The sequence below is a fragment of the Monopterus albus genome, unplaced genomic scaffold, assembly GCF_001952655.1.
Source record: "Monopterus albus unplaced genomic scaffold, M_albus_1.0 scaffold204.1, whole genome shotgun sequence".
Classification (NCBI taxonomy): domain Eukaryota; kingdom Metazoa; phylum Chordata; class Actinopteri; order Synbranchiformes; family Synbranchidae; genus Monopterus; species Monopterus albus.
In genome coordinates this window covers 382272-404281 of record NW_018128084.1, presented here as the reverse complement: position 1 = coordinate 404281, position 22010 = coordinate 382272, and the positions used below count along the sequence as shown (strand labels likewise).

The window sequence follows — 22010 nt, the reverse complement described above, 5'->3', positions numbered from 1 at the left end:
TCGGGGGGAAAAAACGCAGACCTATTTTTGCTTGGTCCTGTTGCCATGGTGACTCGTAATGTCTTCACTCCATTGTTCAGGGCTTTTTATAGTCGCGTGGCACGCGCCTAACTCTGAGTCAAACTACTCAGAGTTGATTAAACCAACTCTTTTCAAGTTTTCCAACTCTGGGTAAGTCAACTCAGAGTTCAGGTTTGAACTCTGAGTTTGTTAAACCTCCTTCTTGAAACGGGCCCCTGGCGTAAAACTTGCATCACAGTTGCCGCAGAGCAACGTCGCGTCCCACCTCTGGTGTGGAATCCTGGCCTCCGCTGGCCCGCGATTATACTGGCCTTAGCTTGATCTGTATGAACAGCACAAGGGCGGGATATTGGCGACCCTTTTGAACTGCAGTAGTGCAGGGTGTCAGTGTAAAAATGACTATATATTCTGTAAAAGTGGTGAGCAGGAAGTACACAGCCACCTTGTGTATAACTGTGGAGGTAAGTCATTTTTGATTTGCTCACTTCTACCTCCAAGAGCACAGGTCACATCTGTCTCAGTTGTGATCTAAAGGGTTTACGTCCACATTAGCAACGGAAAGCTTCATCTAGTGAATGAATAACTAATAAAAACACACACAGTACTTCAATCACAATACCTTAATAGATGTTAAATAGAGTGAACTGAATACACCGGGGTAATTAGTATACAACATGTGTGTGTGGGTTGATACACTCGACAGAGAGGCACTCCCTCTTAATCACTGGGCTTTTTCAGCAACTCCAATCAAACAGACTCATCCACTGTCACAGTTGCTACTGTATGTGTCCAGGCCCACCAGATTTTCTCATTTTTTCTTTTTTTTTTTTTTTCTTTTTTAAAACAGCCTGGTATGTCTTTGTCTTCACTCGGTAGCACAGCACTAAAGGCGCATGATGAATTAACTATTTATTCTCTTTCACTGAATTTAAAAGAAAAGGGAAAAGTATCTGTCATGAATGCTGAATTTGAACAAAGGAGCACATTGTGGCTAACAGTATAGCAGAGGAGGCAATTTAGTCATCATTATTACATTAGAGAGATGTAACATATCTAAATCATGCTAAATTTCAGACTAAATAAGACAACAGAGCTTGAAATTAGTCTGCCCTCCCATTGAAAGAGTGACGTTCCCATGACATGACTAGTGATGGTATTTCCAATGACATGATGTGACAGCAGAACAGTCCTAAAATGACCTTGAGACATGTGGCCCACAGGGTCTGGTCTGTTCAGTTTCTTTGTGTCTGTACAGTGGGGCAGTGGGTTCCCTGCACGTGGCCTCCACAGTGACGTCATCCATCAGCTGCCACAAATTGGTGTGCTGTTTCTGTCCTTCCTCAACAAACTCCTCTCAGTCTACACTTGACTGAAATGTTAATTTCTGCTGGAATCTGCTCCGCTGTGTTAAATGCAAATACAAAATTAGGAGTTTCCACTGTGACTCTTTGTAGATTGTTCAGTGAAGTTGACAGGTCTTGATTTAGGTGTTGGTTTTTTTATTCACTAACAGATCAAAGATGTCTTTTGGGGCACAGTTAAAAAGAATGTAAAACTCAGTCTTCTTTTATAGATGTCTACTTCATTTATATGATAGAATAAATGATGCTGACATTTAGACCCTTAAAGTTACATGTACATTAGCAATTTTACTATATGGTAACACTTTGTTTAAAGGATGAATTGATTATCAAAATTGTTCTGGGGGGAGTGTTGTAGGCATGTACCATACAACCATGTTGTGATGAGTCAAAGTGAGTGGCTTCATTCACTTTTTGACCCCATTAGTTTCTGTTAAGCCTTGGTTAGCCATGCTGCTAAACAAAAGAGTCTTCTTCCTATGGGCGACCATGTCCCGATCGTCCCTCATATGTGATTGGTCAATGCAGTGCCTTTGCTGGATGATGTCACTGACCGGTGTGGTGCGGCATGGGTGAAAATGGCATAGAAGGTCACACAACAGCATCAGATAGATGTTAGAAGCTCATGCATAGTTATAAGGCCTGAAGAGACTCCTGTGAAATCATAGGAGAGAAACCAGTCAGCTGAGTTTGTGGCAAAACCTTTTACAGTGCTTTCATATTGTTGTCTTTTACTGTATATGGTAATTCACACTCAGCAAGTAGAACTGAAGTGACATTCATTACAAGATGATTAGTTAAAACATTTCAAAATGCACTTGCCCTGCTTAGCATTTTGTGACTTTCAGATGAATAAAAGACTATTTCGTCATTAAAGATTATTATTATTATTATTTTTTTAAATAGTGTTAAAGTCACGTCTCATTCTTGTGATACCAATATTGTGTCTTGTCACTTGAGCCTAGTGTATAGTCACACCCCTACTAATGACAATAATACAGGTGCTGTTTTACATGCTACTTGAGCTGTTATCCTCTGAGAAACCTAGTAACTGTGTAGTTGAAAGAAGATGGTGAGTTTGAAGCCATTGTGCTGCAGGCAGATGATTTTGTAAGCTCGGGGCAAAAGAGATGAGGCCGGGCTTTTTTTTTTGTTTGCTTCTAGGGATTGTCCACTGTGCTTTTCCTAACCTTCAGCTACACTGAAGGCAAAGAATAAGAAAGATGACAAATAATAAAATGTTTACATGCTTTCAGAATGTGTTGTAAAATGATTCCACTGTGATATATGATGATATACCATCTTTGAACTAAATATTTAGCATGATGGTGACTTTGGTCGATTCCTCGGTGAGCTATATTTCAGTTCTCAGTAGGCCTTCTTGTCAGAGGCATGGCTATTATATTCAAGGTCAGAAGGAGAGAAGATTATATCTTAGATATATGTCTGAAGGGATGAAACAAGACTGCATCATCTCTTTTAGTTAGCCATTACAGTTCAGCTCAACTCTTTTGGAGAAGATTTGTCAGACAGTGTTTCAAAGTATCTGTGGACACATCAGTGACTGGGAAGCAATTTTTAAACTGGTGTAGACGAGTCATGCCTTGTGTTCAAATTGCTGTTCCCGAGGTGTGAATAAAGTGGGTGTGTTGTTGTGTAGATTGAATAAATGTGGGTGGAATCAACAGCTATACTAAACCAGTTTTGCTTACTTCTACATTTAGCTCTCAGTTTGATGAGGGAGCATTGGAAGTCGTGCATAGAATGCAGATTGGTTTTTTCACTGAATGGATCAAAGTTGGGTAAGCTTGAGTCAGTTTGTCTAATTGATGTATGCCTCATTCTTTGAGTTTTGTTCTTAATGTTTCCTTCATTTAACAGTATGCCTGACATTAATAAGTGACCACTGCAAAGTTTATGTATGGTGGCTGTGGCACACAGCTGGCTTTGGAAACTCATTATCAGACTACAGAGCAATTGAACTTAATATCGGTGCAGTTCCACGCATGGTTTGTTGAGCCTTCTTTGTTTGGGTGCCACAAAAACTGCCTTTTTGTGGGTGTCTGGCAATGTTAGATGTATGACAGCTGCTGACTGACCCTGCATCCCTACACTGTGCATATGCTGTGCAACACAGATTGAGCATTCATGTAGGTAACGGTGCAGTCTTGCTGACCTCTGATTTAAAATGTGTAAAAAGTGCAAACACTGGTTGCATGGTTGTGTTGCAAGTTGCTTTTAGAGCATTAACATTGTGTTGGAGAAATATAGATGTATGCAATATAACAGTATATTGTGTATAAGAAATCCACTACAGAGTATCAGTAAAAGCATAAAAATACTCATAGCAGTTAACAATCTCAGATCCAGGCCTCAGCAGTCCAAATCCCAAAATGCACTATTTACTAGGGGTATAAAGATGCAGCCAGCTCACGATTGGGTTCAACTGACAATAGAGGGCTTAGGGTTATATACACTCATGATATACAGTATTCAACACAGAAGGAGGAAAACAAACTTTCAGTGTTATTTATTCTGTTTTAGGTATGTAAATTAATAAATATTTTAAAGTATTTGTTGGTTATAGGTCTTTCTTTACAAAGACCCCAATGTATAAACAATGACCTCATAAAGATGAGTAAATATTAACTCTGGTTGGAAAATCACTTGCCAAACTACAGTTACACTTGTGGCGAGGCCACAAAACCCTGCTTGTTTTTTTTTTGTTTTTTTAAGAAAGAAAATCGGCATGTCAGCATTTTCAGGCAGAAGTTGGGACCATTGGTAGTTCACATTATCTCTTACGGTTGAAAAACATGCTCACATGGAAATGAGATAACAGGAACTGCGAAATAAATTGGGCTCCAATGTGTTGACAAGTTTTTGAAAACATTGATCTTCAGCCACCGAAAATGGCTTCATGTCTTTAGCAATAAATATGGAGATGCTCTGTGTTATTGCTCTTCCACACTGACTCAGTGCCAGAAGCTGTGGCACAAATGTCTTAAATGTTTTTGGCCTGTGTTCAATCAACTTAACAGGTTGCACTGACTGTAACCTTTTCTTACGATGCCGGGATAGTAAGATTAATCTGGAATGGAGCCTTTTCTCTCCAGTGTGCCTACACTGCACTTAGACATTCTTAAATCATCCTTCAAAACTTTAAATGGAAGAAATAAATGCTTTAAAACAGTCTGTTCATTGATTGTAATTTAAGGAAAAGCATCCTTCTTCAGTCTGTTTTGTTCCCTTTTGCAGTGATGATGTATGCCTAGCACAATGATCCCTGGTGTTCTTCTCGATATCCAAGCCAAAGCCTGATAATCAGGATCTCGAGTGCTGCCTCGTGATCGTGCATTCTGTTGCCCGCTTCACATCAGCAACCAATTATTTGTAGAGGTTCGGGTAGCCACCATAGGGATGGCCTATATCTGGGGTTACTAGGATGAGAGGTCACTTTAAGCTTGTTTTTCTCAAGAGTGGAGGCAGAAGCATGCCCCAAAGTGAGACACTGATGCTCTTTGAATCCAGTGTCTTTTGTTCAAGGATTTCTCTAGAACTGAGTGGGCTCTTGGGTTTTGTGCTTAAACATTCTTCAGCTAATTCATTCTTTTAGATGTACTGGGAGACCTTGACCTTTTCACTGAAGTGCTGATAGCACGGAACAAGCCTTACAAACAGATAATTATCTAACGAATGCTTCATCTCTTAGTAGTTTTAAAAGGAAGATTGCTTTTCCTTGGGTGCAGGTAAAACTTCAGATCACTGATGTGTCCTTTCAAACCACTCAACTATGTGCTGTTATTAAGGCTTCCATAAATAAGGGAAATTCCAACCTAACACATGATTTGAAATGAGCATGAGTTAATAAATCTAGTGCAATGTTAGTGTCATACAGTAGCCAGACAGTATGCTACATACTGTATGAATAAACTGGAAGAATAGTGGTGCTGAAATGATTTGATTAATTCAGCTATTTGACAGGAAATTAATTGACAACCCATAATCAATTCATTTAAGTTGTTCATCAAACAAAAATGCCATTTGCAGGTTTCAGCTACTCCAAGACCAGGATTTTATTAATGGATGGCTGACTGTACATTTTTCATGTGGATAGACCTTTCTGGTCATGACAGTAACCATCCTTAACCATCTACTGGAAACTCCTTTATCACAAGTATGACGGACATTGCAACCTTATGCATTATTGAACACATCTCCCTACTGCTGAGATGTTATACTTGGCGGTTGGGGGTGGGATATTTGCAACATGAAAAGGGGAAGAGAGACCAAGAGACCGGATGAAAAGTCTGAGTGGGCAGACACTTTATGCTGAAAACAAACAAAAACATACTCAGCATTTAGTATGATTATGCAGTTATGTGACATCAAAATAACAAAAAAATTAGGAAAATTGAGGAAAAATTTGACGTGTAATAGCAGACAAGGAAAACATGAACACAAAATATAAGAGAACAGGGGACACTGATCACAGCCGTAACGGATAAAATATAAGTGTTCATAGAAATTATCCAGTATAGTGTGTGTGTGTGTGTGTGTGTGTGTGGTAGTAAGGTGCTATTGAGCAGTGCAAACAGGACTTAATCCAAAGTGAGAATGACCATAATACATTGCTGCTAAGCAGTACAGCCAAAATTTATTAAGTGCATCAGTTGCACTAGGAACAAAAGATAATCTATATTGCATTTTACCCTGGGGGACCGATGTCTCAGCACAGAGGTTGAGCCCAGAGAGAATAAATTCCTCCAATAGAGTATTAGTGTTGAATATTACACATGATATTCTTGAAACTAATATTGAACAGGTTTTTAAGCCATACTATTCTGTCTCACTTATTTCACTACAGTATGAATGTCTACTAGCGCTTTTCCACCAAAAACAAATCTTAAAAGATTTGTAATCTGGAACTTCCCACACCCATAATCCAGTGTAACCTGAAGGCTTGATCCTGTCCATTCCGCTACTTTTCCACTGTTAATGCAAGAGCGGGGCTGCGCTCCTCAGACACACCAGTGAGTGTCAGGTGAACTACAGTGGAGATCATTAATTGCTTGTGCACCAATATCGGCCCCTAATGGAGACTGTATTGAACAAATGAACAAACAGAAGCCAAACCTATCTTGCTTTGCTAAAGCAGAATGAGGAGACAGAGTGTACAAATTTTGTTATATGTTGATAGATTCCTACAGGGGAAAAGACTTGTAGCTGCTGAGACAAGTAATCCCTCAGTTTTTGTAATATCTGCTTTTTGCCAAATGCAGTGTATACTATTGTAGTTAGTTAAGCCAAAACTGCATCACAAAGTCAGAACAATAACCTAAGTTTGACAACAACTGCAGACACTTTGTTTGCTGTGAGGGAGGCAGAATAATGTTTGGAACTGGTAAATTTATAGTTTCCCCTGCCTCCTCTCTGCTTTCTATGTGCAGGCGTACTGGTGAGGCTGTCCTGGGCAGGAGAAGCATTTTCAAAGAGGATCAGAGGCACAGAGAAAGAGAGAGAGAGAGAGACTGGCTGAGCATCCCTCAAGATGAAGAAAAGCAGGAGTGCACAGGGGGTTACAAGAGGCGATGTAAGTACTGATTTTTCCAGCCATCCATCTATGCAACTCTGAGCCCATCCATGCATTCATTACACAACTTCTCATGATTTCTTTTTATTTGAAATTCTGCATCTTGCTTCCAAAGTTTTCACTCCAATTTTGCATAGTTACTTTAAATTTTATAGCATTATTCTTCCCTCTATTTCTCCAGTGAGTTCTAGTGAGAATACACTGAGGAATTGAGGTGCAGGTTGTCTGTGTGGTGGTAGGTGACTCATGAGTAGATGACTCTGTACTGTACACAACAGACCAGTATCTGGCAGGACACATTGCAGGGAGCGATATGGTGTGTGTGTGTGTGTGTGTGTGTGTGTGTGTGTGTGTGTGTGCTGGAACAGAGATGGGGGTGAAGGACAGTGTGTTGTGGGTCTGTATGACAGAGTTATGATGGTGGAGAGTTGAGAACTGATGTGAAGATTACAAGAAGGAGGCAGAGCAGAAGGAAGAAGGCAGTTCACACCAGGAGACATTTAGGACACAGACAGGATCTATGAATCATGGTTAAGAGGAGGAAGGACAGAGATCTGACCGAGAGGCCTGTTTATCCTCTACACCACTGGTGTTTGTCACTGGGCAGGCACCACAGATCATTTATCTTGACATTGTCCACCAGCAGCTCAGAGACCAAGCTAAATGCTAGATTCATAACATGCTAACTAGTGAAAATTTATGATAGTGGAAAAATATTGTAAATTTATTTAATGGTGTTCATTTGTCACTTTTTTGTTTTACAGAGGAAATAGGAAATTTATTACAGTATAATGACCATAATGTCAAGAGTGATTAAATATATATATATATTTAAAAGCAAACATGTTTTTAAAACCTTTTATTTGCATCCAGTGTTCTTCCGCTACTTTTCTGGCAGGAATGTTTGTGCGGGCATCTTCAATGCTTAAACTGTTTGTGTGTCAGAGTATTTTAACAGACAGTAATACTATACTTGTAACAGCTTTCATGCTTGCAGTATTCAGTAGTTCCTCTAGGATTTCCCAAAGCCAAAGATGTATGCGAGGCACTGTGGCGTTTCAGCAAAGCAACAAACACTGACTGTATGGCAGCAATTTGATCAGTCATTTGATTTGTTGACAACATTATAATAATACAACGTATCAGACTTTGTCTGGCATAGCACAGACCTATTTCCATCTTTGTTCCTGCTGTTTACACAATTCATCAACAACAATTCATTCACCATTTCATAAAAATGATAAATGGGGTTCTGTATTAACATTTGCTGTTCTTAGTTATTCAAGGCCTTTGAGTGTCCTATTCTCCTATTCAGATTCTATAGCACCTTAATAATTAATGTAGGCCCTTTCTTTTCTTTTGGTTCTGAGACTGAATAATTCTGCCACCACATCAAGCCTTGCTATTAGAACTTCACTCTTAAAGCTGTCTCAATTATATCACCTCTTCAAAAAGGCTTTTTGGAAGCCTGCCAGAGAACAACTGGAGTTGTTCAGGCTCTGCAGCCAAAAAAGGAAAACACCCACTCCACCTCTGACACCGGAGCTACACTACCTCGGTCTCATACTTGTTGTTTTACATTCATCACAGTTCCTGTCCTTTTATGATCATGTTCTGGCATGTCTGATAAATCCCAGATTTCTAGATTTACTAATTCTAAAATGATCTACTGCATCCTTATCTTGCACTCGGAATAAATCAGTGGAGCTTCCTCTTCCTGATGTCATCTAGACAAGAGATCAATGAAGAAGCAGAAATGTATGTCCTATCAATACACAACTGAATTTGGCAGTGAAGCAGCAGTGGCACAAATCAGAGTTGTTGGAATGGAGTTGAGTTTTGCCAGATTTAATTTCAGCAGGTTCCCTGGGACAGGAAAGCTTGTTTTGTAGAAGACAGACACAGTAACTCAGGCAGACTGAAGGAGCAGGAGAGAGAGACAGTAGAGCTATGTTTTACTGATGATCAGAATGGAAGGCAGATGGAAATTGGTGTCTGTGGTCTCTCTGTCTCTTCCATTTGCTACGTTCACCTTTCACTCTTTGTGGGCTCACTTTTTTCTTCTGGAGTTTGCTCTCTCATTCATGTTTCTCCTTTGCTTCCCCAACTGGCGTCTCTGCCATTAGCATCCATATCTTCTACTGGAAAGAGGAGGTGGGATGCTTTCCTCTTTGTCATCTTCATTCTCTTGTTTTCTTAGATCACAGTTGGCTTTCAGTCAAATAATATGACACCATTCTGTGTCACTTCACCTACTCCCTTATTAATTTTTTAGTTTGCGAGATGAAATGCCAAAGGTAATAAACAAAGGACTCACAACACTTCTGTTTTTAATTTTCAGACAGGATCTGTGTTTAAAACATGGTTTGGGATGCATATTTCTGTCCGGATGTAACCCGAGCCTGACAAAGTTGAGATTGTACCCCTCAGGTACTGACAGGATCCCACCGGGCTCGGTTCGGATATCCACATTACTTTATGTACATGACAAAGAGCCAATTTGAACTTGAATCACTGAACTCTTCTTAATGCATTATAAAAAAAAAAAAGAATAGGAGCAAATGACAGTTTTGTTGGCTACCTTGGGAGAAGTAACTTGTATTTATTGTAGGGCTGTTGCTAACGATTATTTTTCTGTCAAATAATCTAACGATCATTTTTTCGATTAGTCGAATAATAGTTTTTTTTTTTTTTTTTGTCGTGGGGTCCTGAAACAGACAACGGGATAAAAAGTGGCATAATTAGAAAATGTGTATATGTGTAATAGAGATTTAACAAATTGCAATGTTACTGTGGACTATTTCATTTGTATTTGCGTTTGTACAAACATCGTATTCCCGCATATTCACTCTCGCCCTCCCGACAGTAGTTTAACAGCAGCAGTGCTGCAGGCAGAAGAAACGTTTAACAAAAGATAAAAAATTACCGACGAGAACACATTCTTTGTACCGTATAAAGCTAATACTGTTACATTTGGTAGGAAAAATATGCAAAGTAAACAGAACTTACGGTGCCGTCTTGCTTCCGCTGTTGTCCTGAGAAACTGCCCCGGGATGTTTCCTTTTCAAATGCTCGTGCATGGTGCTGGTGTTGTGAAACACAATTTCTGCTTTGCAGAGCTGGCAGAGCACCATGTTGTTTGGTATCTGTTTAAAATACTGCCAAACATTTGATGGCAGCAGTCACGGTATTTTCAAATTACCCGGACACGCCATGCTGCTAATGCTATGTGTATCCATGCTCGCATTACTGCCTACTTCCTACTTCCTACTTATCTTCTTCTGAGTCCTTTTAAAGGGCAGTTGGCATCCAGCTTTTGGTGCATTACCGCCACCATCTGCTCTGGAGTGTGAAACTGAAACTTGTCTTACAATTTTTTTTGTTTGTTTCCTACATATGACAAGTCGACGATTAATATGCAAATCGACTAATTATCATAATCGATTAAGTCGAATAATTGCTACAGCCCTAATTTATTGTTTCTGGGTGCATCACCTAGACAGGATGCATGTACATATGTTCTCACAGTGGTCCTTTTGGCTTCTTAGAAAGCTTAGACAAATGCTACCAGTCATGATTTCTATTTATAGCAGGTGATTTCTTTTTCTTTTTTTGACCCAAATTTGCGATTTTTATTTTTTTATTTTTCATTCAGTCCTTTAGGTTGACAAATATTGTTTCATTTGTACTTACTAGAGCTGAAATCATTTAACAAGTCAAGTGACAGAAAACTAACAGTTTTGATAATTTATTTAAAATTCACAGGCTCGGGTTTTCAAATGTAAGGATTTGCTATTAACTTATTGCAGCTATATCAGTATTAGTGCAGAGAATGTTGGCCAATGATTAATAAGAAATTGCGGAACAGAGATGTAAGAACAGTATCACTGTTACATAGTTTGTCCATTACTGACAAACTGATTTGTTTTTTAAACAGTAACATGCCCCACTTGGTTACGGTCCTTTTTAAAAATCACTATCAAGATCATTATGTTTAAAAATAATTACTATTGGCCAATTTATCTGACCTTTTAAAGCCGTAAAATATCAATATCACCTTAACAAATCCAGTATCGGTTGGGCTATAATACCAACTAGCAACCAGCAGCTGCATTAAAGCAGACCCTGTCAGTCGAGAGAGAATTAGCAGCGGATTGTGTGCAGGCTTGATTTGATCAAATTGTGGTGAGCTGTTCACACTGATGTCACAGAGCCACTCTTTCACTGTCAACCACTTTCTTTCACACTCTTTTCCCATCTACTTTCCTGTGCCTCACAGACATAAAAGAGACAAATGATTACTTGTTTGCGGCAGCTACGCTCTAGGAATTCCTCGATCCTCCATTTCCCCCGCGACATTGAGCCTCTGTATCTCCCTTGTTCATTTGAAACCTGTCGGCATGTTTCATTTACCCTTGCATGGAGCAAACATAAAGTGGATGGTGATGAATGCAGAATGAGTTCTGGGAGCTCTCCTCTGTTTCCTCAGTGTCCCAGCTTATTTAAAACCTGTCGTTACAGTGAAGCACCCAGAGCTCATTGCCAGAACATTCACATTCAACTAGATGCATTAAATACACAATTTCTAAAAAGCACAGCTTCATATAAATGTCAATTGGCAGCTCAGGTGCAGGGGGGGCTAAAATAGACTTTGATTATACAGTTTATTTTGTCTGTGTAAAGAAGAGCACAAAACATAAATGTAGCTAATGTACTGTGGAGTATTTTGTTAAATCAAGGACATGTGCAGAGCAGAGTGTCCATTTTGTTGTACCTCTTAAAGTCCCTGTATAACAGCCATATTTGTGTCTGCTGCTACATCTCTTTTATTTGCCACAAAGGCTTTCTGGAGGAGGAACTATATTATGTTTTAGTTTCCCATTGTAACCCAGTGATTCACTCATTATTTTTTTATTCTTAGGACAATAAGGAGCCTGCTGTGGGACAATTTTCCTCAGGTAACACCCTCGGTGTAGAGGTGTGCAAAGTCCACAGGCGGTTTTCTGGCAACCTGCAGCTGCCTCCGTTGTCATGGCGACAGGCAGAAAAGGAGAGAGACCGAGGCCGCCCACTCACACCTGAGGAAGACCCAGTGACCCGAACCAGACCTACAAGCCTGCCCATCACCTCTCTGCCTCGCATCGACATCACACAGGCTGACCCTGACAGGTGAGGACAGCCTTGCAGTTTTCATACAGATGCCATGCAGGCATATTCTAGGGTAGCACTTCTCAGGAGAGTTGTAATACTTCAGAACTATGAGTAGCTTCCATTTTGTTTTACTTTAAGTCTCAGAACAACGTTGGTAACAGTGGGAGCTTGATGTTTTCTCACAACCAGTTTAAACATTACATTTGTAAATGAGCAGTAAGTTGGCAGTAACATTTGTAGTTTGCATATTGTTTTCTTCTCAGTTGTAGCTGTTTCTTAAGTAATAAATATAACCACAGAATAGTACACAACCTTTGCTCATTTCTAAGACATCCGAGGCTACTAATTACTATAATTAGCTTTCATTTGTTATTGTTGAGCCTGCTTTTGAGGCAGAATACAGTGGGCAGCTGTATTTTAGGGAATATGTATCAAATTACTTTTTTAATGATGGCTACCACTTTACATACTGTAGTTAAATGGTAATGGGCCACATACATCCTTTTTCTTTGAACCACTGTGACTCATCCAACTAAACTACACATGATTATGATCTCTCTTCATTGATGTACTGTCCTTTGACTCACTCATCTGTTGCTTCCATCTCTACAGCACTCGTGCTCTGCTTGACTGATTTTTGAAAGCCTGGGTTGCATTTATCCAGATTAAAGGTCAGGAGCTGGAAAACCTTGTCTCTGTTTATTGCATCACATTGTGAATGCTCCATGTGTTGTTTTTCAGTTGCTGACTAGTCAAGGAGCTTGTTGATTGTGTTGTTCAGGAGTGACTATAGTGATCTCAGGGAAGGAGTGGTTTTGTCTCTTCTTTGTTTTGTTTAGTTTGATTACAATACAGAAACTTCTTAACATAAAAACAGTGACAAAAGGCTCTTATGCTGTTTTGAGAAGGCTGCAGCTTTTAAATGCCAGGACAAATTCTTGCACCAGACTTGGTTGTAAAGCACGGTTACTAATGAAAAACAGTGGTGGGAACTGAGTGATTGGGTTGGACCAGCCAGTTTCTTGCAGTGCTGTTGCTGTTACTCCTGGCCAGCCACTTTTGCCATACAGTTCACCAAGATGTATTCACACAAGCAGGTTGTGATCAAGCATCTCTGCGGGCGCTTCACTGTAGCAAATACCTGATAAAGAATTGGTTGGTGTGTAGAAAAAGATATCTAACTCAAGTAGCTGTGCTTTCAGTTTCTACCTCTATTTGTCAACTGAATGCATTATTTGGGATTCATTCATAAATTTGCACAACTGCTAAATAAAATAGCAGTAGTTTATTTCAAGTTGCCAACAGTGTCTTTACTCTAGGGTGAGCAGTGATTTATCACTGGTATTTAAAACACTGGAAATAGACCCTGACAGTAACATGTGGAGACTCTCCATATGATAGTAACTGGCTCTTGTTTCCCACGTCTTAAGTTAGGTCCAGCCAAAGTTATTTATACTTTAGGCCTATAAATCATATGTACATTTTTTTTTTTTCTCAGAGGTCTTCACAATCTATACAGTATAGGACGTGCTTTATCTTTAGGACCCTCGACTGAGAAAATGAATTTAAAGTTTGAATTTTGACAAGTATACTTTTGTTGGATCAGTGACATCTGAATTCTATGCTGTTTTCCAGGCATATGCTGCGACAGTGCTATTTGGAAATATTCAGAAGACGATGAGATTATTTCATCATAAAATGTTTTTGTTGTTGTTGAAACATTCAAAAGTACAAGTTGAGCAGAGTGCCAAGTATTTTTCCTCTAGAATCAGCAGTGATAAATAAACCATTCTTGTTCTTTTCCCCTCTGTTTTAAAGCAGATAATATTGGATGGCTCTGGTTTCCCTCAGTGTTCCAGATGTCACTCAGTCACACTGTTTTTTGTTTTTTTCTTTCAGCCCATTTAGATAGCTGGAATGTTAACTATTCTGTTGTGGATTTAGCTTTATATCAACACTGACACTGGTAAATGAACGCAGAATATGCAGTCTTCTGCCAACATGAGAACATATTATTTTAAATCCTTTTGTAAGGAAAGGGAGTAGAGTTCTGTCCATCCAATATTAAGACATTTATCACTGAAACATTTGCATCCAATATTAAGACATTTATCACTGACACATTTGCTGCCAGGCTTTTATTCCCTTAAACTAAATGTTTAGTGACCGTTCTGGACTGTAACATCACTTGACAATATCTAGGGAACCTTGTCGCACACACCTCTGGTCTACAAAAAGTCCCTTCATGAAGCAGCTCACTCCTACTCTTCTACCTTTTTTTATAGCAGGAGTGAACTGCACCCTCACTGTTCTCTCCTGTATTCTGATCACCATGCTACTGTAATTCTTGACAGAGCACAATAAACCAGTGTCTCTAATCAAAAAGACTTGCAAAGGTCAAAAGATCTGTTTCTTCTCTGAAACCGTCTGTTGTTGCGGTGAAATTTAAACAGATGTGAAGTGACCTGGTATAGCTATAGGCTCTCAATTACTATGTGCAGGCACAGAATAATTATTTTGTTTGGAAATATCTACACTGCACCATATGCACATTAGTAATAGTCTTCAGATAAATGAAAATATTCCATTTCACTGTGAACTTTAGCACACTTACTTTTATAGGACATAACAGGCAGCCCGCTAAATGGCGGGTGGGGATGATAAACACCCTGACTAATCTGCAGTGGTTTTAGTATAGATGGGAAAAGAACAGGCGGATTCACAAAGTGACTGCAAGTCCGTTCCCTGTGTTCTAGCCCAGATCTGACTGTGAACTTGTGAACTGGACACAAGTCTGTCAGTGTGTGTGTGTGTCTGTGTGTTGTGAATGAGTAGCATCAGTGTTTTTGTTGCCCAGTGAGCAGGAAGGAGGAGGTGAAAGTGAGAGAAGAATGTTAGGGGTCCCCTGAGTGCAGAATTGGGCGCTTTGACTTCAGTGAGGATGTGGTCAGTGGAGCACACCTCTCAGCTCACAGGTGACTTTTAGGTGATCTTTTCTGTTACATTTCTTTCTTTTCTATTCCAAAAGTGTTCTTTTGCAAAAGCTTTAATATAGACTAAGTATTTTAGTTCTTTTTTGCTGTCTGCATTTGCATCATTGGTAGATTGTAGGAGTGTGACAATACATTAGCATGATATTGGGGTTATGAGAACAGACCATATTTTAACTAGGGGTGTAAGAAAATATCGATACACATGAGTATTATAATACATCGCTTTGCAATACTGTACTGATTCTCAAAAATACAGTATCAATTTTTTATTAATAGTTCATATACCAAGTAGTGCTATGTCATTGGATGTTACAGGGACTGTGACAAATGCAGAAATTTTTTTACAGCTTCTAACTTCTATCTGAAGCTGTGTGTGACCATATACTGTATGCTATTTTGACCCTCACTGCAATGGACAGTGACATCATCCAGCAGAGGCACTGTACTGACCAATCATGAATGGGGATGATCTGGACATGGACACTCATGGGAAAGAAGTTTTTTTGTTGTTGTTGTTGTTGTTGTTGTTTACCTTGTTAGCATGAGCATTCACTGCTATTCACTGGCGAAATATGTTAGCAGCTTGGCTAACCAATAGAAACTCATGGGCTGGAAACGTGAATGAAGCCACTGCGTTGACTCATCACAACGTGGCCGTTTTGTACAGGCCTACAACACTCCTGCCCACAACCCCACACACCCCGACCATCACAGCCCCGTGCATTAAAACACAGCAGGGAGTTGCATTTTTTCTGCACTAATGTGAAGGTACAGTCACACTCTGTCATACTGGCTGCTGCACTGGTTATGTTATGTACTGGTATCCCAGGACAGGTTTTGCCTCAACGAGAAATATCATGTTTTAATATGATCTCATGGTATGAGATTTCGTCATACCCCTAGTAGAGTGGAACTTTACAGTGTAATGCATAAACAGTTTAATCTGCGTCCTTCATTCTAGAGCTGTAATTCTTAGCCCGAACCCGACCTGACCGTCGTGCACCCGACGGGTTGGGCTTAATTTCTATCATTTTTACTCAGGCCGGGCTCGGGCTCGCGCGTTAAATGAGTGGTCACGTGATGCGTTTCAATTAGCGTGAGAAAGCTGCATTGCGAAGAACGAAGATGGATGAGGTGAAACAAAGGCTTGCCTCTGGCGTATATTTTTTGGTTACACCAGCAGCAGCTAAGTCTGAGGTGTGGCAACATTTTGAACATGTGCATAACGAGAACAATGACCCAGTGGGTTATGTAAAATGCAAGAAATGTAACGTTCTCTTAAAATACTACAGCAAAACGACAGTGAATTCCTCGTTGAGAAGGCATGTTGAGCGATGCTGTGTGCGCGCGCCGTGCGCACATTTGAATAATGTTGGGCTGTCAAATCAAAAATGTACTTGCCGGGCTCGGGCCCTGTCGGGCCTAACTTTTCAGGCCCAATTACAGCTCTACTTCATCCATTGTACCAGACTGTGGCTGTGAGTTATCAAGATTTACAGACGTTGTATGCCATTTTTCATCACTGTCTGTGTTTGATTACTGTAGGTAAAGCATGTTGTCAATGCTATGTTGGTTGAGATTTCGATGACATAGCATGCAGCACAGATGACGTTTATCATTCTGCATGTGGGTAATTAGAGTCTGCACCTTACCCTCTTTTCCTGATCTTCTCTAGCAGAGGTGTGGGGCTAACAGTGTGTTAGTGGGACATGTGGCTATTTAATCCCACATGGAACAGAAATTAGAGGCAGGAGCTAAATGTCAGACAAATACTTAGGCAGCCTTTGGGATGGTCAGTCGATTACAGAAGTTGGTTGCGTAGTGAGAGTGTTATTTTTATTAACTTTTTTTTACACTACAACAGTAATGTGCTTTAAACAATCTTAGGGTTGTTACACTATGTAATTTACACTTTCTGTCATCCTGAGTGTAACCACAATCTAAACTAAGTGATGGATTTAGTGAGACTGTTTATGCTTTGCAGTCTCTTGTTTTTGATATTATGACCAGTACATTCCAGTCCATCTGACCTGATTATCTAGTTATGTTGTCCTCTTCTCCTGCACCCACTCCATGGTGACAGATTATATCCATCTGTGGTGGTTTCATTGTGGCATCAGCAAACATGCTGGGTGGAAGGATTAGAAATGTTTGGTTTTTTTTTTTAATCATTTTGCATTTTTGTATTGTATATGTGGTTTTATATAAAAGCCCAAAGACGAGCAGTGTCATTTAGTTTACACCATAAATCACATGTTTAATTGAATTGGGTTCATTTTTATACATTTTTTTTTCCCTTATTGGCTTGATTTTGTCAAGGAGCATGTACAAAAACAATCTCAAGCAATGCCAGGAGATGCTTATTCCAGATTTAGCTATTGGCTTTCCATGTGCAGGCCCTTGGCAGGTAGACGTGACAGAATACAATCCTGTATACAAGTTTCAAAGGGCACTGGTTGAGTGTAAACAAAGCTAAATAAACATGAGAATATGCCAGAAATTGCACCATAAGGCATACATCTCTCTCTGTGTGCCAGTTTCTTGCTTCCAAAGCTGAATGGAGCACAGAGTAAGCTAGCAGTAAACAGCATGCTTAGTTAATGAGCACAGCAGTTTGTTTTTAGGTCATGGATGCATGAGTGAGTTATCGTTTTAGGGTTTATGCAGCCATCTCTTTCCCAGATAGGATTTGTGCAAGTCATTACTTAGTGGCAGCTTATTGAATGTACTTGGTTCAGAATGGTGAGTTGAAAGTTGACTATAAATGATTAAATTGGTGCCTGATGAGACAGTGACATGGTGAGAGTAATGCTTTATAATTAATAGATATCAGTTGAAATTGGTAACAAGTCAGATTTTAAAGTTGACTGAGGAATGCCCAGTCCTGACTTTTGTGCTGATTACCATTGTTTATCTTTCACTTTTCCAGCTTTGAAGTGGAGAACGGGCCATCATTGTGCTGCAGTCTGTCAGATCTGCAGGCGTCCCCGAGTTCAGGTCTGGTTCTACACCCCAACCTGGCGAGCCATGGCCAGCGCAGAGAGTCCTTCCTGTACCGTTCTGACAGCGACTATGACCTATCGCCCAAGTCCTTGTCCCGAAATTCCTCCATTGTTGGAGAACTGTGAGTAGTTTACATCACAGCTCTCTGAAATATCAGATTCACTATGATCAGCTGTTTTGTTAGTGTGCAACAGTCAGTGTTTGTTTTCATCACATCTCATTTCAGACATGGGGAGGACCTAATTGTGACTCCATTTGCCCAGGTAAGAGTTGATAGACAAGTCAGCAAATCTGCCCCAAATAGGTAATTTAATGATGGTTTGCTAAGTAGCATTTTTTGATAATCACAGTCTTTCTTAGATGTGAGTAGTGCTGGGTGAATCCTTAAGACTGTCTTTGTGTCAAAAAGAATAAAGATTTGAAGCTTTGGGGTCTCAAACAAAGCAAGTGCAGTGACATCTACTGGTTTGTAAAACTTATAGCATCTCTTCAAGATGGACCCCAGAATACTACAGCAGTTCACTGAATTTAATAGTTTAAGCCTCATATGTGTGCAGTAAAAATCCAACAAGCCTGTGTAATGGTATTAAATCTGTAGAACGCCAATGTTATTGTGCAATATGTGACAGTAAAATTATTATTTAACACACTACCTAAAAACCAATCAACAGTTTGTCCAAACTTTTGACCTTTGGTAATACTAAATAATAATGTACATTCTTATTGTCGTTAAGGCTGAACATCTCTAATATATTTAACTTCGTGACTGATGTGTATGTAACATTTCATATGAGTTTCACAATGTGTTGACAGAGTGTGCTTCACAGGAGTCAAGAAAGCTTCAGAGCTTGTGAAGTTACCCTGTCACTCAGTCATGATTGGCTTATCTTTCCCTGGTGGCCTTGATTTGACATGGCGTGATCTGCTTGGCAATGGAAAAATAATTTTAGATTCATCATCCCTGATTTAATCTGTAGCCAGTTGGGTCCTGTTCTCAGTTGTTGCACTTTGGGTGGAAGTGGGCGTGACAAGCACCATTGAGCATTTCCACAAATATTTAAAGAGAATCCTTAAAAACTTGAAATCTATACACCTTTCTTATTCCAACCCCACATTTGTCAATCGATACTTCTGCTCATTCTTCTCATTCTTTTTCTCATGTTGTCTTTTTAGGTTCTGGCAAGCCTTCGGACTGTGAGGAACAACTTCATCACCTTGACAAATGTGCAATGTGTATCCAATAAGTAAGTCATCTCATATTTGTGTAATGGTATCTGTTGTGAGCATGACTGCATGTGACTGGACATCTTCAGCTATGCAATGAAGATTTCAATGGTGATGCTTTTGTGTGTTGGTAGAAATCCTTGGCAACAATTCATGAGGTAAAATTCTTTGTAGGAAATCTGTTGGTGGACTCCATCTTTTAGATTATTAGGCGCTCCTATTCGAGATGCTAACTTGCCTCACTTGGGGGCGCCAGTGCATCAAAAACTATGCTACAATGTAACGAGGGAGTTAGTCACATTGAACTAAGTCTTTATTCAAACATCAAGAGTCTTTTGCTTATTATGCTACAGCTGATTTGCTGCAGCAGCATTGAGATCATTAACTCGACAGTGACTTTTAATTCAATTTTTTTCTTTTTTCTTTTTTTTTTTTTGGTGGAAGAGGAGGTTAGCCTTCCTCATTTGAGTGCATAAAATGTCACAGAAAAAAAAAATCTGACCTGTGACAAGTTCAGAGAACCGAGGGAGCTTCTGCTTAGTGTTTGTGCTGTGGCAACAGTGACTGCTCCTCAAACCAAATCACTGCAAAAAAAAACAAAACAAAAACAAATGCAGTCATTTGTTAAACATCAGGGCTTCTGTTTTTAATAGTTTGTGACTTGCTTCTCTCTGGTTGCAGGAGGTCTCCTGCTGCAAATCAACCTTCTGTCACCAGAGTCTGTCTGTCAGGTGAGTCCGGTCGTAAGCCTTCCACTATATGATGACAGAAGTTTAAATGGGCCCTTGTCAAAAGTAACGATTCTGGGAAATGTGGAGAGCAATAACATGCATGCTATGCAGTGCAGATCTGCACGGTTTTTATTGTGGTAGTTTTGTAAGTTCTAGGAAGTCAAACATCAAGATTGGCTGCTGGGGAAGGACAATGCTCTGTGAAAGATAAAACTCAAGCTAATGACCAAACAAAAAATAAAGACCACAATATGACTAGAATCTGCACAGTTGTCAACATTTTACAGTTTGATGCAGGTGTAATAAACAGTGAATTGCAGTGGCCTACAGTTACTTGTTTCCTACCTGCTTAGCAAATAAGACTATGCAAATATGTACATTCAAGCTAATCCTTTTCAAAGCAAGTTTATTTATATAGCAAATTTGCATATATATATGAAACGGTTGAAAGAAAATTGGATTAATACATTAAAACAATTACATGACAGTGCAAAATGCAAGTGTAGATACTTAATACTATTAGTATAGCTGTGGCAGACTGGATTCTCACAGTTCTCATTATACTGTGTACCCCTTTGCTTCATTTGTCTTAACACTAACCTCTGGGTACTTTAACACTATAAACAGGTGTACTTTCTTCCAGAAATTTGAACACCAGTATCTATACAGTCAGAAAAACCATTACAAAAACTTTTGGGATAGCTGTAGCACACTGTGGATACTCATTGTTCTCAATACACTTTGTATCCCTTCCTTCAGTTTTCCCAAGACTAACCTCTGAGTAATTTACACCAGAGGCAGATGTACTTTTTTATGCTGTTTATTGTTTTCAAATATTTATTTTGTGTAGATAGACTTTTGGTAGAACAACAACAATTCCTTAGGAAAATTTTTATGTAAATATTGTAAGAGATATTTACACTCCCAGGACAAATTGCATTATCTTTGAACCTTTTTACACATGCAGATAGAAGCTGTGATCTTTTCACTTATTCATCAAAGAAACTATGAGTTGATGGCAACACAAACATGCACTGCCATTATAATTGGAAAGAGGGTGAGCGCCACAGAAAGACATTTAGCGGTGAGATTCAGGTAGATTTGAAGGAGGAGAGGACAAGTGAAATCAGGTGAGGTGGGAGGTTGGGATTTTGGTTCCTGCTGCACTGGTTCTTCAACCCCGATTGACGTCAGCACAGCCTGCACATGCGTGCTCTCTGCTTCCTATCAGCACAGATGAGCAGCTAGGAGCGTCCTGTTGCAGGAAGAAATACAAAACAAGTCTGTTATTGTCCTTCCTCCTCCACACTTCTCACAAACCTCAACCTTAACTAAGTAATTGCTGACAAGTGAAACCATCCTGTTACTTCCATCATGACGCACTGGGAAGAGAAGAAGACCATGACATAAACAAATGATTAACTTTGTCTGAAACTTCTGAGACACAGCACATTTGTGTTTTTAGTACAGCACCTTACCGGTCCCACCACAGAATATTGCTGTTTTTCTCAAGCATACATAGGGCATGCAGTACACCTGCCACTTAATAATAGTGATTGGTCTGATGGCTACAACATTTAACAATATCACAAGGAAAGATGCCCTCATATCCTCCCTTTTGCTGCTTTCTGTCTCTTTTGTTTGTCAGCTCTTCAACCGGAAAAGGTGAACAGATTTTTTTCTGAGATACAGTACCTGCTCCGCATAGTTTGCTGATTATGATCTCCGTGAATCTGAAAATCTCCAAAAAAAAGCATGAAACGCATCTGAAGTCAAGAGAGTAGTGTGAATTCCTATAGGAAGATGGTGAGGTTAAGATTGAGTAGGTTCAACAAAGTTTGAGTTTTTAGCCAGATTTTTGCACGGAGTGATAGAGAAGGTCAAAGATAGATGCCACAGTGTTTGAATGTTTTAATCAGATGTAGTCTGAGAG

At 39.6% G+C, this 22010-nt stretch overlaps 1 protein-coding gene across 1 annotated transcript in view; it reads left to right on the top strand.

Annotated features, from left to right (window-relative positions):
• The window catches only part of LOC109970658 (cAMP-specific 3',5'-cyclic phosphodiesterase 4B-like), a 48645-nt gene that overhangs the window by 5577 nt on the left and 21058 nt on the right, over positions 1-22010 (top strand). Inside the window, exons 3-8 of the mRNA XM_020618379.1 lie at positions 6833-6975; positions 11897-12144; positions 18049-18243; positions 18349-18385; positions 19296-19366; positions 20028-20077. Coding sequence (XP_020474035.1) covers positions 6934-6975; positions 11897-12144; positions 18049-18243; positions 18349-18385; positions 19296-19366; positions 20028-20077 — 643 coding nt within the window. The 5' untranslated portion in view covers positions 6833-6933. The remainder of the gene's footprint in view (positions 1-6832; positions 6976-11896; positions 12145-18048; positions 18244-18348; positions 18386-19295; positions 19367-20027; positions 20078-22010) is intronic.